Source organism: Vanacampus margaritifer, chromosome 4, assembly GCF_051991255.1.
Source record: "Vanacampus margaritifer isolate UIUO_Vmar chromosome 4, RoL_Vmar_1.0, whole genome shotgun sequence".
NCBI lineage: Eukaryota > Metazoa > Chordata > Actinopteri > Syngnathiformes > Syngnathidae > Vanacampus > Vanacampus margaritifer.
In genome coordinates this window covers 19,494,344-19,509,199 of record NC_135435.1, presented here as the reverse complement: position 1 = coordinate 19,509,199, position 14,856 = coordinate 19,494,344, and the positions used below count along the sequence as shown (strand labels likewise).

The 14,856-nt window shown below is 39.0% G+C and overlaps 2 protein-coding genes across 3 annotated transcripts in view; both read right to left on the bottom strand.

The window, feature by feature from the left end:
- Nucleotides 1-181: 181 nt before the first annotated feature.
- On the bottom strand, nucleotides 182-7,170 carry smyd2a (SET and MYND domain containing 2a). The gene is made up of 12 exons (XM_077564634.1): nucleotides 6,897-7,170; nucleotides 5,759-5,822; nucleotides 5,565-5,675; nucleotides 4,996-5,056; nucleotides 4,112-4,239; nucleotides 3,891-3,958; nucleotides 3,205-3,307; nucleotides 3,020-3,130; nucleotides 2,674-2,797; nucleotides 2,383-2,557; nucleotides 2,041-2,149; nucleotides 182-1,926 (listed from the first exon to the last, which is right to left on the bottom strand). Exons 1-12 carry the CDS (start codon nucleotides 7,067-7,069, stop codon nucleotides 1,843-1,845), a joined length of 1,311 nt encoding a protein of 436 aa, XP_077420760.1. The 5' UTR covers nucleotides 7,070-7,170; the 3' UTR covers nucleotides 182-1,842.
- Nucleotides 7,171-10,742: 3,572 nt separating this feature from the next.
- The window catches only part of galnt2 (UDP-N-acetyl-alpha-D-galactosamine:polypeptide N-acetylgalactosaminyltransferase 2), a 56,094-nt gene continuing 51,980 nt past the window's right edge, over nucleotides 10,743-14,856 (bottom strand). For both annotated transcript variants that reach the window (XM_077564138.1, XM_077564139.1), the window contains exons 15-16: nucleotides 13,702-13,821; nucleotides 10,743-12,133 (exon numbers count right to left, since the gene is read on the bottom strand). In XM_077564138.1, the coding sequence (XP_077420264.1) occupies nucleotides 11,978-12,133; nucleotides 13,702-13,821 (276 nt within the window). In that variant the 3' untranslated portion in view covers nucleotides 10,743-11,977. The remainder of the gene's footprint in view (nucleotides 12,134-13,701; nucleotides 13,822-14,856) is intronic.

The following is a 14,856-nucleotide window of genomic DNA, read 5'->3' as shown; positions in this document are numbered from 1 at the left end:
GTATAGATCATTGTCTTTTATTTTACTAAAGTGTATCGGTACAGCTATGTTATATAATATTGACATTCAGGAAACGTAATTCAAATAAATTACCAACAAATTTGACTCCATGCACACAATGTGTTTTAATATAACTATATGGTAACTGCTGAGTTATTGCTCACAAATAAACAGTCAATCCTGATTGTAAATGAGCGCCATAATGCTATATTTATTGGAATTCATTGACAGGGTACAGAAAGAGGTTTTCTGTGTGTGCATTCCATATAACCATCCATGCCTGACATAGTAGCAGTTTGTTAAATGAAGCCAAAATACTTTTGTTCATGCAGAATGTACAGTGTATTGATTGGGCCAGGCGTTGTGTCTTGCTTTATGACATCACTGGAAAAGAGGAGCATTTAAACTAAGTGATACTTAATCACCAACAGCCCTTGAATGTCATTTCTGCTTAGCAGCAGGACAGCTCATCGAGTCATATCTGACTTTATACTAGTAGGCCAGAAAGTCGATGTCACCTCACCTGTGTGTAGAAATTGCTACCGACTGTGACGCCTCATGACAACAGGTAAGCTGGACCCATAATAGAAAGAGGAAAAGCTGAAAGGCTACAGAAACATGCTGGCCATCGAAAGACTAACAAAAACAAAAAAACTCTGAAGTTTGCCACTAATGACATCATCTTGTTTTAACATTTGAGTACAACATAAATCCTGCGTTTTAAAGCCCAGTAGAAGTCATATATTCTTTGTATTCTAGTCAACAGGTGCAGAAAATAAAAATAAAAAATATTTCCCAAAATCACTCATTCAAAGTTAAATCGCAAGCTTCCATTCCAAGCGGTTCAACTTAATTGTTAAGATGCATGCAAAAAAAAAAAGAGCCGACTACAACAAAATGACATCCTGGTTGAATATTCAGCTTCATAAATAATAAATATCGTTTGTTGTGGCTTGACAAACAGCCAAAACAGCTACAGTTTTGCTGGCCTCAGCTTAGCATATATTAACATAACAGTTTTTAATTCTGGTAAATATTCCCTCAAGGGACACTTCAATATGCACAACTCCAAAAACAGTGTCAGACTATCTGACTTGTGTTTTGTGTCGTGATGTAGTTCAGTTGTACTTAATGTTGTGCTTGATGATTGCCCACTCAGAACAGACTATTCATAACCCTAACCCTTTTTGGTCAACAAGACTCATACATAAAAAAACAACAATAAAACATGCATGTCTTTTACAGTCCAGTAGAACATGACAAACACAAGCTAAACACTGAGCAAGGAACAATTTGTTTGCATTTTCTCTTTTGTTGCTACAGAGTCCCCGATGATATATGATCAGCCTTTTAGATCCTATTTCAAACAATTTAAAGACGCAAGAAACACTGATGTGTGGTAAATGAAACATTTGAAAGGAAAGACAAGGATGTGAAATAGCAGGTAATCACAAATCTGCTGCAGTTTGATCATTATTCAGCCGAAGATTTTGCTCACAAAATAAAATCAGGGTTGAATATAGTTCAGTTGAGACAAGAGACGTCTGTCTTGTCCAAAAGGCATCTTGCAAGGCAGAGTCAAAATCCTCATGTTATAAAATGATTTTGAAAGCAAAAAAAAAAACTCACGACAAGACCAAAAATGAAATCTTTGGAAATAATTTTTCTTTTAAGTGTGCCAGTGACGAGACAGCTGATGAAGGTGCTTGTAGTCGTCTTCAGACGAAATTCGAAGAGATGACAGTAAATCCTTACCGAAGGAGATGCTGGTGAAACAAAGACGCTTGCCATGCAGTCACGGTGTGTGCTTTCCTCTCCTCATTTCTTGATGCCCTTTCCTTTTTATTTCTGCTCCTCAATTTCCCGTTTGACTTCTGCAACATAATGGTGATCTTTCCCATGCGCCACCTCCATGATAGCCAATGCCTACACAAAAGACAGTCACATCACATGTTGCTTTCCCCCTCCCCTCCGGAGCATTTATTTCCAACTGTTCTCGACATTTCTTTATACCAGCAGACCAAAGTGTGTTTACAATACCTTCTTGAGAGCTTTGACTCCTTGCTTCTTCTTCTCCAAGCCCAAATACAAACGACCCAGCTTCAGATACATGGACGCCACATTCAGAGAGTAGGCCGGGTAGTGCACACTGCGGAGAGAGCAATGTCATAATTTATTTTTTTTTTTTTTAAATAACTGGCCACTACATTAGGTACACTTGTACACTCTGACCAACAGATGCCTCTCTGCCAGTGCAGTTCTCAGGCAGCTTTTTTGATACAGCTCTTGTATTGGATCTCATTAGAATACAAGCCATTGTTGTGGCTAGTACACAAAGGAACAAAAAGTAGGAAGAGTAATAATTCCTTAAAGTGTTTATACCTGTATGGCTGTATGATCTTCTCCCCGTAGTTCATGGCTCCGTCCCAGTCCTGCATGTAGAGGCAGACGCCCATGGCCTGATACATCATGTGCAGCATGTAGACGTTAGTGTCTGCAAATATGGCGGCCATCTTCTCCTGGCTGAGTTCACACATCTCCAGCAGCTCGCTCGGGCGTGCCAGCCAAAACAGTCAAGGAGTCACAACAAGTGAAGTTAACTGACTTATTTAAGAACAAAAAGCAACAAATGTGAAGGTGAAAGAGAGAGAGAGGAAAAAAAAAAAAGGATATTCTTGTAGTGTTTTGCTTTCCTGAACTCCTCGATGACATTTTTGGCGTATTTGACCATTGCTCGGATTTCCTCTGGCTCAGGTGCTCCGGAGCTCAGCTTCCGGATTTCCATCTTCTCTTTGTCCTATTGAGGAAAGAGAGAGGAACGTGATTTTGTATCATGGGATCTTCCTCCTAATTATTAGTGCTTTGAGCAATTACAAATACATTTTTTAGTCATCACGTTATTTGAAATTGTGTATTAGCACCGTCATTTATTTTATTCCAACACACATACAGCGTGTTAAATGTGAATGAGGGCGCATCCGAAAGTTTACAGTGGATAAAGTCTTTTCTTCACTCGTACCTTTGACTTGGTCGTGCATTCTGTACACTGGCATGTGAAGAAGTAGGACTCTAACAACCGTTCCTTGCGGTCCTCTGTAGGGTAGAGCAAGTCGATGTAACTGTTGAAGATCTAAGCAAAGAAAACAAACACTAAGTGGATTTGGAATCGATGCGATGGGAGTGCACGAGTGAGCGGATGCTTACCTCCTCTCCGGGGCTGATCCCTTTCACAGCTCTCACTTCGGCCACTGTGCCTTTGTATGTGACAATGACATTTGGACTGCAGCTGTGGTTCATCAGTGCTACACTGGAGGGAAATCACATCAGTAGATTGAGTGGAGAATGGCCAGGGAAGGAACATCTACTTCATTTCATATGGCATGAAAAGGGGTCGAAATTCCCCCATAGGAATGAATGGCGGGCTACCAGGGGTCGAAATCCCCCATTGAAATAAATGGAAAAAAGAATTTGTCCCTCTTGTTAAATCATGAAATGAATGTATTTTTATTTAATCACATTTTCCCAGTTCATTTTCACCAACCACATCCAAGCCCCATTACTTAGTCCAGACACGTTCAGTCAAGAAATCACTTGAATAGAAACGGTCTTAACAAGATGAAGTCGGGCAAAACATCTCAAAACGCTACAACAAAACGCCATGAGGCAAAGACATTCAAGAACAGATGAGAAATAAAGTCGTTGACATCACAAAGTCAAGACTCCAGCAATTCAGAAAGCATGAAACGGTGGTGAACGTTCCCAGGAATGACTAGCCGGACAATGGCTACTATCTAGAGAACTGCTGTTCATGACTGAACGAGGAAGAGATTGGGCAAAAATGACATCCATGGCACAGTTTCAAAGGACAAACCACTGCTGAAGTAACTTACTCTGGAAAAACAGCCGATCCCAAATGTGAGAGCTCCTCATCCTCTATTGTGAAACCATTGCAATTAACCTGCACACAAAAAGTAACAGTAGCCGTGAGTACAACTGACAAGTTTTTCATAACATTACTTGAAGCAAGCAAGATTAAAAATGAAAAAAAAAAGCACCATCAAGTCTGTGTTGGGTAAATGCAACATTGTATACAAGAAACCAGGTAACAGACCTGTGCAAAGAGCTCAGTGAGAGCCTGATCATCCGGGATGTTGCTGATGTGCTTGCCGTAGAAGTGGTGCAGGGCGGCGATGTCTGTCTGGTTCATTTCATCCTTCTCGCTGTCCATTTTGTCTAAATCTGAAAATAAAATGACAGGGGAAAAAAAAGACAAATGATAGAATTATTATTTATTGGGGTTATTGTCACATCACATGTGACTGTGGCAATAATATGATATATAAAACACAAATAAGGCCACACAAGATAACGGGAGTTTGTGTTCCAAAAAACATCCAGCATGATAGCAGCGCATTGCAATGATGTGGCGTTGCATTCGAGCACGCTGCTGAGCTGACGGACGCCATGTGACATTGTCAGTCACACAAATGGCAGCAGCTGGTCCCCAACAGACGCGGTACCAAATTGAGCAACTTAAAAACAAGTGAACAAGTCGGTGCTAGAAAACACAACAACAAAAATCATTCCTGCGAGCGCATGTTGAACTATATCATCCCTGATTAACACGCTCGAGGGCACAGTGCGAATAACGTTTTGCAGAGAACATGAAATTACAGCATTAGGATGTCTTGGGATTTGAGTCCCAGTGTGGCAGAAAGCGAGAGAAAGAGAAACCGGAGGCTACAGTGGAGTCTGCTAACACAATTTACTGTGTAACTAACACTGCTTGTAGATGTAACTAAGAACACAGTCAGTCATTTTGTATTGCGGCTGAAGCTAAGTATGTTATGAAGAACTACTGCATACTTAATATGCTAAGCACAAATGTTTGTTGGTTCGTTTAGGAGCAGGATTACATAAAAATTACCAAAATATTTTTTTCTGATACGTTGCCAAGTGGTGGTTCATATGTCAGACAAGCACATCCATACTCACGTGCTTCAAACTCTTTGAGTAACAGCAGTCTTTCTGACAGCGTGCGCTCTGTTGTGACTCTCTGTAAACATGACATGAATCCAAAAGTGAAAAAGAATATAATGAACCAGCTCTGTTGTATAAAAAAAAAAAAAAAAAAACACAAAAAAACGTTTGTGGTGAGCTCATTTTTCAAAACATTTCCAATGACATGCAGCTGCTTGCAACAGCAGCTGAAGAGCAGCAGTAGGGATTGCAGGCATTGAACTTGACTTGAATGAGGAGAAGCTTTAAAAGATCCAACACAATTCATTTTGGAATCTGTATTCCTACCAGATTGTCTTCTTAATGATTATTTTTTTTTGTCTCTTATTTCTTCTTTGTCTCAAATATAATGTACCACTTCTCTACATCACAATGAGTTCAACTTTCAGTTCTATGTTCATCACCGGTACGCTATGATGGCAGTAATAAAGCAAAAAAAAAAGAAAAAAAATCAATACAAAATTCCGACCTTTATTTTGGAAATAGGTGCATTTAAAATTGGTTATCTTCCTATCTTGGTGATGAGCAGCTAATTTTCACGCTACCTGTTTCATGATGATTCTGGCCACCAATCTGACCGTCTCTGAGGGACACCAGTTCTCCCCGTAGGCACACATGGCAACACACTCCAGCTTGTGCATGGGCCAATCCCCTCGCTGCGTGCATACAGAAACACAGTAAGTAACCCTGCGATAGTGACATATAAATATGTGTATGTACAGCAAGTAATGGGAATTACCTGGCAGTCAATGTTGCAATAGTGGCCCTGTTTACATTTGCCACATTTAAAAAGGTCCTCTTTTCTGGAATAAATACAACATATTATTGATTTGTTGATGTTTGTGTGTTTGTACTGACAGAACTAAGCTGACATGTATTTCATTGAATAATGGACACACAGTCACACACACTTAAAATCTCTCTTCCAAACCTCTCTTTTGCATCGATGCTCTGAAGGGATTTAAAAAATACACATACTTTTTAATCCTCGATTGAATGGACTGAAGCAAATGTTCAACACATGCACCCTTAGCCTTCTCTTCTCCTGCCCTACTGGGACACATGGGCAACTATATTTAGCACTATAACCTTTCACTGCTCCACAAACCTTCATGTAGCATGTGTGAGAGGCAGAATTTAATTAAAAGACAATGCTGTAGAAATTAATTGAATGATGGCCCGGTTTCTCTTATTTTGCTTAAAACATACACTTCATTTTTCATACCCCTCCCTAGTAAGGAACCTTTTTAATAAGCAAACACACTCATTTTGTGATTTGGGCAAAAACTTTACAAGCCCCCCACCCCCAATTTTTTTTTTTTATAATTTCGTAGCTTAATAACAGCAAAGTCTTGCTCGAATTAACTAAAATTTGAACAATATGTACAAAAATGAATCAAGTTTAACTATGCAGAAATGTTTGTTAATAAAGTATAAGTACAGTGTAAAAAAATGTGTAGAGCGCCACACGATGTCTGTCCAAGTTGGAGGAAATTATATCAGCAAGATACAACAAGTGTACATTGAAAGATTGATTTCGGTCTAATGAATGAGAGGTTGCTTAGGTCGGATATGGCGTTTAACACGCGTGCGCGTGAGTGAACGTCTCAACATGACAGATGCATGTGATCCGTTGTGGTTGTTATCATTCATCGTTGTAGTAACTGCAGTATTAAATGTTGAGCGAATACAGTGCAGTGCATGACCCATTTAATGAAGCTAGGTGGGCGTCCAGAGGTTGAAACCACAACCTAGCCTAAAGCGATGACATGCAGCACACGGGTAAATTTTAAAGAAAGCATTAATGTTAAATAAATAGGAATCATTAATTTAAAACAAATAATAAACATTAGGGAGTGTAGGAAGAGGAGTGTTACCTGGTGAAACAGTGCTCGCAGTGCGCTCCTCGCTCGCTCTCGGTCAGCACGTACGAGTAAGCTGGGCATGCGAACACCAACTCTCCCAACGCGAAGTCCCTCAACGCCCGGAGACCTCGGCCCCTGTCCGGGCTAACAAACCGCTCCGTCCCTTCTATGCCTTCGTTCTTCATGGTTCCCCGTACGGTACGATTTTGTGTGGTCTTTGCTACTCACTTGACAGAGATCAGCTTCAGGCTTGTGACGATGCTTCTTCTTCTGTGGCACAATACTTATCCCGCTGGTACGTTTACCCCACCTGGTGGACAGATGACAATACAACAATACACACCACTCATTTCTGCAGATGGTAAACACACTTTGACACACACTCTGAAAAGTGGTTAGTGTTCACCTTCAATTTTCCAGCACGGCCTTCTTACACTTCTCCATGACAACATCAGAGTTGGCGAGTATTCAATCAAGACCGTACACTCCTCTTTCTAGGATGCCCCAGAGATGTTCAATAGGGTTTAGGTCTGTAGACCTGCATGGCCAGTCCATCAAGTTTACCCTCAGGCTTTTCGTATGGTAGTGGTCGTCTTGAAGGTGTGTTTGGGCCTTTTGGGGTCATTTCAAGAACTTTTTGAAACTAGGATTTCAAGCGTGGGAGACATTTTCACACATATTACCATGGGGGCATAAAAAAAAGTGTGGAATGAGTTTAGAACAAATTTAAGCTAAATTTTCAAGTGTCTGTCTGTATTGTTATTGATCAAATTGTAAGAAAATGACTATAGAGAAACAGCAAAAGGGCTGAATCCTGATTCCTACATGTTGTGATGATGATGAAAATGAAAAAACACAAGGAGCTTCGGTGAGATAAGGGACACACACCAAAATACTGGAGTCTGTTTAATTTTTCTATATAAATGCATTTATTTAAGTTAATCATTTCTCCTCATTCAAAGTTTGCAGTGTCTATAAAAGAGGGAACAGTTAGAAGCGCTGCACAGTGTGACAAAAACAAAACCTGCTAGCAACCTGGGGCTAAGTACACTGTTCATATATGTACATCATGTACATTAGGATGTCTGTATATACAAAAATATACACTTTTACACATGGGATGACAATGCATCAAGCATAATATTCATGTCCTTTCACTTTTTGTTGTTGTTATTATCGGTTGTCGAGACTTCAAGCATTTGAGACGTGTCCTGACCCAAGTCATATTATAATACCTAAAGGTTGGTAAATTAAAACGGATGCTAATGTAATAGTTATGATTTAAAAAAAATGTGGACATAAAAATGAACTAATAGAATCTGAAACTTGATTTTTACACTTTCTCTTTCTTGTCAATTGCATTCAGTCACGCATCACTTGAAAACTTTTGACGCTTGCCTTGGATGTTTTTGTCACGAATGTTTAGACATTAAATCAGGAAGCTGAGAGGTTTATACCCTGTGGAAAACTGTTCTCATTCATTCTCATACAGACAACAAAACAACACGAAGAAACTTTGGCACGACGTGCTTAAGATGTAAACATTCAATCATCAAACCATTGGGATTGTGTTCTCTTTTTATAGGAATGGCATTGAGTTCAAACGTTATGGTTGAAAATAATTACAGACACTAGTGTTGCCATGGTAACTCAGAAATGTGCAGTTTGGTTCCAAGTGGCTGAGCAGAGACAACAGTCCATAAAAGCATCAGCTATTAATAATGAAGCCTGAAACTCTTTGGTGGCGCATCATTGATTTTAGTACACAGGTAGGGAACCGCTTTTTTTTTTTATTATCAGGGCCCATTTGAGTTTTGAAAAAGTCCACCGAGGGCCACCTTATTTTTATGACATTTCAGGCAATCAAATATATGATTTTAGAACGCCATGGCGGACCGGCTCAAATCCTCTCGTGGGAAAGCCATTACGGGATGCAAGTTCCCATCCTGTTTTGGACAATATACTTATTATCCGTTTGGAAAACGGCATTTTCAACCCCTCCAGTTGCTACTGTACTGCAGTAGAGGGCGCTGTATACAAAAAAAAACAAAAACATTTTCTATTCTTCAGGAAGGAGGCTTCTGTACAGTACAATGCATGAAACATTACAAATGTGAAGAAATCTGCACAATACTGAACACACGGTAGCATGGAAACTACACTTTCTTCATTTTAATGTAGAATTTCAACTCTTTGTGTATGTGTGGGGTGGGGCTGCATGACAACACAATAATAAACAAAGTGACTGCTTTGAAGAGTTGCTAATACTTGATAACACTTTGTTTGGTGGTCTAAAATCTTGACTCTATATCCTAAGCATACAAATATTAAGACAAAATAAAACATTTTTGCAGTTGTCCAAACAAAATGAGCCTCTCAAAACGTCATCTGAGGTTTAACCCCACCCCCGAATTAACTAACATTTGGGTCTTCTGAGTACAGTACAGTCACCATTGCAACAGGGCTCTCCTCACAACCAAGCTCTGTGTCTGCCCTGGCACCCATGGGTGCTGGCAGCCCAGCGCAGAAGCCTATCAAGTGTCAGGATAGGCTCTGCAAGCAGCTGCAGTGTCAGCATAGTCGCCTCAACTGAAGTTTAAGACACAACAAAATTGGCCAAAGACGGAAACTTAGTAAAAAAAAAAGTGTTAGAAGAGGAGAGAAAGCTGGAGAAATAATAATAATAAAGCTAGTTGTTTTTTTTTCCTCAAGAAGGCAGAATTTTTTGGTTTTTGATTTGAATTCTTTATCCGGTTAATTGTACAAAAGTGTATTATAGCAGGTAACAATTGTTTATGATACACTAACATTGCTGTCCGAGGACCACCTCGTAAACCCACATGCATCCTTAAGTGTGGAGCCATCTAACCAGGCAAAACGTTTTTGTTTTGTTTTTAATTTTCAATGAGTATCTCCATCCATCACTAGAAATGTTCTTCACAACAGACTACACCTCCACAATTCCATTTGTGTCGGAGCCACACAATATCGCTTTCTTTTTAATTAAGCAAGATTCATGATTTCACAGTTTGACAAAGCAATATTTTTTGGTGAACTGAATCTGATGTGTGCAGCTCGAAATAAGGAAGACATATTAATAGTGAGGGAGTTTGCAATTGATATATATATATATTTTTTAAATCAGTTATATCTAGGCCCATCATGTGCCTCTAATTTGATATACAACCACTTTGCCCGAGGAAAAACATTTGTTCTCCACATAACTTGCAATTACAGAAAAGGTGAGCACAAAACATGACTGCACCTAATAAATTGTCTTTCCTTGTTCTTATAGTTGGAAAAGCAGCTTACTGTCGCCATCTCATATTTTCCTTCCACTGCAAAGAAACCAATGTGAATTGATGGTGGCTGGATATTAAATGTGCTGTCGGAAGCACTCAAATTTAAAAACATGCCCGATCTGTCAATACAAAAAAAATGATCAAACTATACTGTCTAAAGTGTTGTTTTTTTTCCCCCTTAGAAATGAAAATGTAAATACTTTGACGACATTGTGTGCTTTGTGGAAACTTGTTACAGAAGAATGGCCAGGTTCGGATACAGACGTTCCTTACAAGTCTCTGTAAACATTGCTAAAGATTAAATACAATACATTATGGTTGCGTTAGCGTCTGGTGCCTAATTTAAGTTCTTGAATGGTTTGTGATGTCATCGGACAGCAAGAATATGTACCATAAATCATTGTTCAACAAAATAGCAAGCTCCATTAAAAGTCAGGCCAAAATTAAATGCTAATTCATATTAATAATAGTTTCTGTCATAACTTCACCAAAAATGATAGTTTTTCCCATGTTGAGAATAAAAGTACTACTAAAAAAAACACACACACAATTTAAATAAAATCCAAATAAGAATTTAACCTGTGTTCGTTTTACTTAACATGGTGCTGCGGATGTGGTTCGAATTCTCCCGGTGGGATACAATAAATCAAAAACACTTCTTACCAAGTGCGCGGTGCTTCGGGTCACAGCTACCATTGAGAAACTAATAGGATCTGGTGGAGATAATAGAAGTTCCACTATTTATTCCTGTTACCTCCTGTAGAGAGAAACCGCCCCAACAAGTAAATAACACAAATTCAGTCTGATGTGCTGAGCAAACTAAAAACACAATGCAAACAGAAATCGTATAAAACGTAGGCGCTCCCGAGGGAGTAGCCGAAGAGCAGCAGGAGTAAAGAAAAGACTTGAATCCTCTAGAGTTCATTGTCCTTGCAGTTTTTTTTTTTCAATTTGCTTAAGAGAGAAAAAAGAAGTAAACAAAAATAGGCTGCTAAGAGCTTTGTGGTGTGTTGTTGCTTTAAAGACAAAAAGAAGGATGCTAAAGTGCAGCAGCCAGTGCTACAGCCTGAGGAGAGAGCACAACTCCTCAATGTGGTACTCCATGTTCTCCGAGAATTCAGAACTTCGCTGCCTGTTGTGGGGATTCTCCTCTTCAACTTTTGTGTGGGGGGGGGAGAGATTAGTAGAACTTTTTAAAATTTCTTATCCAACTCATCTCTGCTGATCCTGTAAACAGATGAGATTTAACAAAAGGAAAAAACAAACAAAAGCGTCGTTTTCCTCCAATTCAACAGTTCTGGCTCGGTTCGAAAAAAAACGCATCTTGCAAACTTCCACAAATTAACTGTAATTAAAATATTCAAAGTAAAATAAAATAAAAACACTCAAGTTCATTTTCACCAGCATTCAAGAAAACAAACGACTCAAAGAATTCTCGTTATTTTGCCTCCCGAACCATCAATGAGAAAAACACTGAGGTATGTAGTAGTTGGATGGAAAGCCTTCATCGCTTTTATCCCCCTCATCATCATCATCATCATCAGCGTCGCCAGCACTGGTCCTCCCACTAAATATGGTCAGTTTCCTGTTTAAGGTCTACAAAGGCCCTCCGCCAGTCTGTATGTTGGAGGGTTGGAGTGGTGGTATAGAAATGACCTCAGACCCCTTGGCAGGAAGGAGCAAGATGGATTCAGTCATCCATCATATTTGTCTTTCTCCTGCAGTCGACATCTTCTACTTCTTTCTTAAAGTCAGTTGGTATGTAACGATGTCTAGTGGCGGTGTTGTCCCCTAGGATTGCAAATTGAGGGTGAACTTCCACTGCTGGCTCAGGTTGGGGCTGCACACCTCCACAGTGAGCCCACCCATGCGGGCACTGCGGCTGTCAAGACACAGGTTGCTGCCCACGTGACGAAGCTTCGAGTTGGACTCAATCTGCTCCCATTTCTGCTCGTGTAGGCAAGGCAGAGACAGCACACAATGAGTGGTTTGCAATGTGGACATTTCAAGACATGTCAGCAGTGAGCAGTTTGATCAATAACTGTGGACCAGCAACTGCAAAGTGGGACATGGAGGAAAATTATTCTTACCTTGTTTCTATTCCAGGGTGTCAATTTTATACTCATTTGGAACACTCCATTTAGTAAAAATTTTTAGAGACATAAATCAACATTTTTAAATTTTCAGGTTGAACCTAAAATGAACTCTACCCAATAGAGAGGAACGTAATTATACATTTTCTGAACTTGTGAATGTTCAGCGTTTCGGGACTTTTTGCATAAGTGGCTGTTCTCAAAATTCACAACAGGTGTTTAATCCTTGAACCGACCAATACACTCCCAATTAAATCCACTCCTAAGGCTTTCTGTGACCTTTCCAGTCTCCCGATTTCCTGCTGACGATTGTTAGGTGTTATATCGTCACCCTCTTAAAATAATTGCCTATGTCTTTTTTTTGTGTGCAATTTTTTGGGGCCTAAATCATCCCCCTCATGATGCAAATGGTTTCCTGAAAAATCTGAAAAAATTATTAGGCTATTATTTCAACCCCTTCGGACCCATAGATGATCGCAGTGGACATGACATATTTGTGTTTCTAAACCAATAAAAACACATCATTTCTGGTTCATGATTGGATATTAGCTAACCAATCACACTCGCAAGTTGATGTGCATGATGTTCATGTTAAAAATGTTACATATAAGCTGTACGGTTACATCACGTTACAGTCATATTATCCTGAGGTCCACTATAACATAAAAACATGAGTCAACCCCAATTTTTCCCTCATGTTGTTCTTATGTGGGAAGAGTCTAAATCAGTAAAAAAAATAAAATAAAAAGCCTAGCAGAAAAAATGCGGGTCTGAAGGGGCTAAGAAGGCGTCGATATATATTTCATGACGTCACAATATGGACAGCATGTTGAAGAGGTCTGTCTTTAACTACTAATTCTAACCAGAACATTTATAGTTTCTTCATATGGTGATATTTAAAGTCACTCAAGGGCGCCCCGGGAGGTGACCTCAGGATACATGTTTATTTATTTTATTTTTGGGGGCTGTACAGTAATAAAAGAAAGTGTAATTGCACATTCATGACAGCAGGTGGCAGTCCCGCTCTCATTGTCAGAGAGTGCAGAAGGACTATTAAGGTCATCTGTAGAGGTGTACTCACAACAATTTTTTAGACAAATGATACTTTTTGTAGTCGCGGCAGAGAGTTAGTTACTCCTATGATACCAGGAAAGCGGGATTATTGTTATTGCAGTATTTTGACACCTTTTGGCACAATGTTCAGTGTATGAATCAACAATAGGCCACAATATTAATAAATGTGGGCTTACCTGTAAATCTATAATAATAATAATAATAATAACATTGGGCTGACAGCACAAGCACCTCTTCTAGTTCAATATAATTCTTAAACATGAATTAAAGAAGGATTAATTTGCCCAACGGTGCTGGTTTGTGCTCCTTTCATTTGCTATGTGTAGTAATACTTTAGTGTCAGTTTACCTGTCTGCTGTCATTGTCTCGACAGCCCTGCAGTTTGATGAGAGAGCCGGCCGTTCTGTCTACCACTGTCAGACACAAGTCCATATGTTTGACTGACTTATCCTTGGTCAGGGCCCATTCCTTGAGCAAAAAAAACAGTATAATCACAACATACAGCTTTAATTGTGGTCAAATCTTTAGTAAAGAACAGCATAAAATAATTTCATAGATACTTAATACTGAGTTCTCATCCTATTGAAGGTAGGCACCGCCTAATTAAAAAATCAAGACATTCAAAATTGTAATGGCGCTAAAGTTGAGACAGTATTGCGTTATATTATTATCCTGCAGGAATTTTTCTAGTTATCCTCTCTACGCTCACGGGCAACCTTCACAATATAATGAGATCCAAAAGTTGCAACAAAAAAAAATCCACCTCAAGATAATGTCATAGGGGTACAGTATTAATTTAACAATATGCATAAAAAGTAGGGCAAAAGAAGAGTCTTAATCGTCATCAAAGCGCCTCATGAAGCCACAGGCTACCAAATTAAAGTGTAAAATGAAATAAGCTATGAATAAAAATGCAATAAATAGGTTACAAGTGTTCATATTTAAAGTTGTTAAAATTGAAATGGGGTATGAATGGGTGAAGTGGACGTGTGGGAGCTGTTTAATTGGAGTGGTTGAGTCATATTACAGTAGTTGTAGTTTGCAGTAGTGTAGAATTGCACTCCAGCATATTGAGGGCGGTTTTTCGTGGCAAAATATTAGAAGCCATGCAGTTGTATAGGACTGCTGCAAATTACAACTAAAATAATAAACACATTGTTAAACAGAACTCATTTATTTATACATTACTGACAGTGTTAATTAAAATTGGGGATTATTATCAATACAGCTGATTTTGTACACAGTACATACAGTAGTGCTTTCAATACAAGTTGAATTTGTTCACCATGCTCCTAAATCTAAACATTTGCACCTCAAATCATCTTTCCCTACTGAAATGAATGGAAATGCTATTAATCCGTTCCGGGCTAAAAAATGTTAGCAATTTTTTATTTTATTTTTATTAGAAAAACAGCACTACATTTATGTACTTTATAAAACATTTGTGTGATTGCATCAGATTTCATTAGCTTGTGCAGATGTACGTAATGTGGTCAGTTGGCA

Excerpts from the sequence above, each read along its gene's own strand:
- smyd2a (XM_077564634.1), bottom strand. The coding sequence starts at position 7,069 with ATGAAGAACGAAGGCATAGAAGGGACGGAGCGGTTTGTTAGCCCGGAC. Across the intron at positions 2,798-3,019 it reads AATGCACGACCAAGTCAAAG|GACAAAGAGAAGATGGAAAT; the intron begins GTACGAGTGAAG and ends TTTCCTCAATAG. Across the intron at positions 1,927-2,040 it reads GAGTCAAAGCTCTCAAGAAG|GCATTGGCTATCATGGAGGT; the intron begins GTATTGTAAACA and ends TCTTTTGTGTAG.